This window comes from Acanthisitta chloris, unplaced genomic scaffold (assembly GCF_000695815.1).
Source record: "Acanthisitta chloris isolate BGI_N310 unplaced genomic scaffold, ASM69581v1 scaffold30960, whole genome shotgun sequence".
NCBI classification, from domain to species: domain Eukaryota; kingdom Metazoa; phylum Chordata; class Aves; order Passeriformes; family Acanthisittidae; genus Acanthisitta; species Acanthisitta chloris.
The window spans coordinates 495-775 of NW_008650405.1; the positions used below are offsets into that span (position 1 = coordinate 495).

Genomic DNA, 281 nt, shown 5'->3' on the forward strand with positions numbered 1-281 from the left:
TCACTACAACGCCTCGGTGCCCGAGCACCGGCTGGAGCAGTACGTGCTGTACATGGTGAACGCGGAGGGTTATCGCACCTGCAACACCAGCCAGGGCTTCAAGCGCTGGGAGTGCAACCGGCCCCACGCGCCCCACAGCCCCATCAAGTTCTCGGAGAAGTTCCAGCGCTACAGCGCCTTCTCACTGGGCTACGAGTTCCGCGCGGGGCAGGAGTACTACTACATCTGTACGTGGGGCACCGCGGTGGGACCCGCACACAGCCCCCTCCAGACCCAGCTGG

At 64.8% G+C, this 281-nt stretch overlaps 1 protein-coding gene across 1 annotated transcript; it reads left to right on the forward strand.

The window, feature by feature from the left end:
• Position 1: 1 nt before the first annotated feature.
• LOC103811998 (ephrin-A3-like) lies at positions 2–227 on the forward strand (the record flags this gene model as incomplete). The annotated part of the gene is made up of 1 exon (XM_009085008.1): positions 2–227. A coding segment is annotated over one exon (226 nt), but the record flags the coding sequence as incomplete, so codon positions are not given.
• Between the last annotated feature and the right edge of the window lie 54 nt (positions 228–281).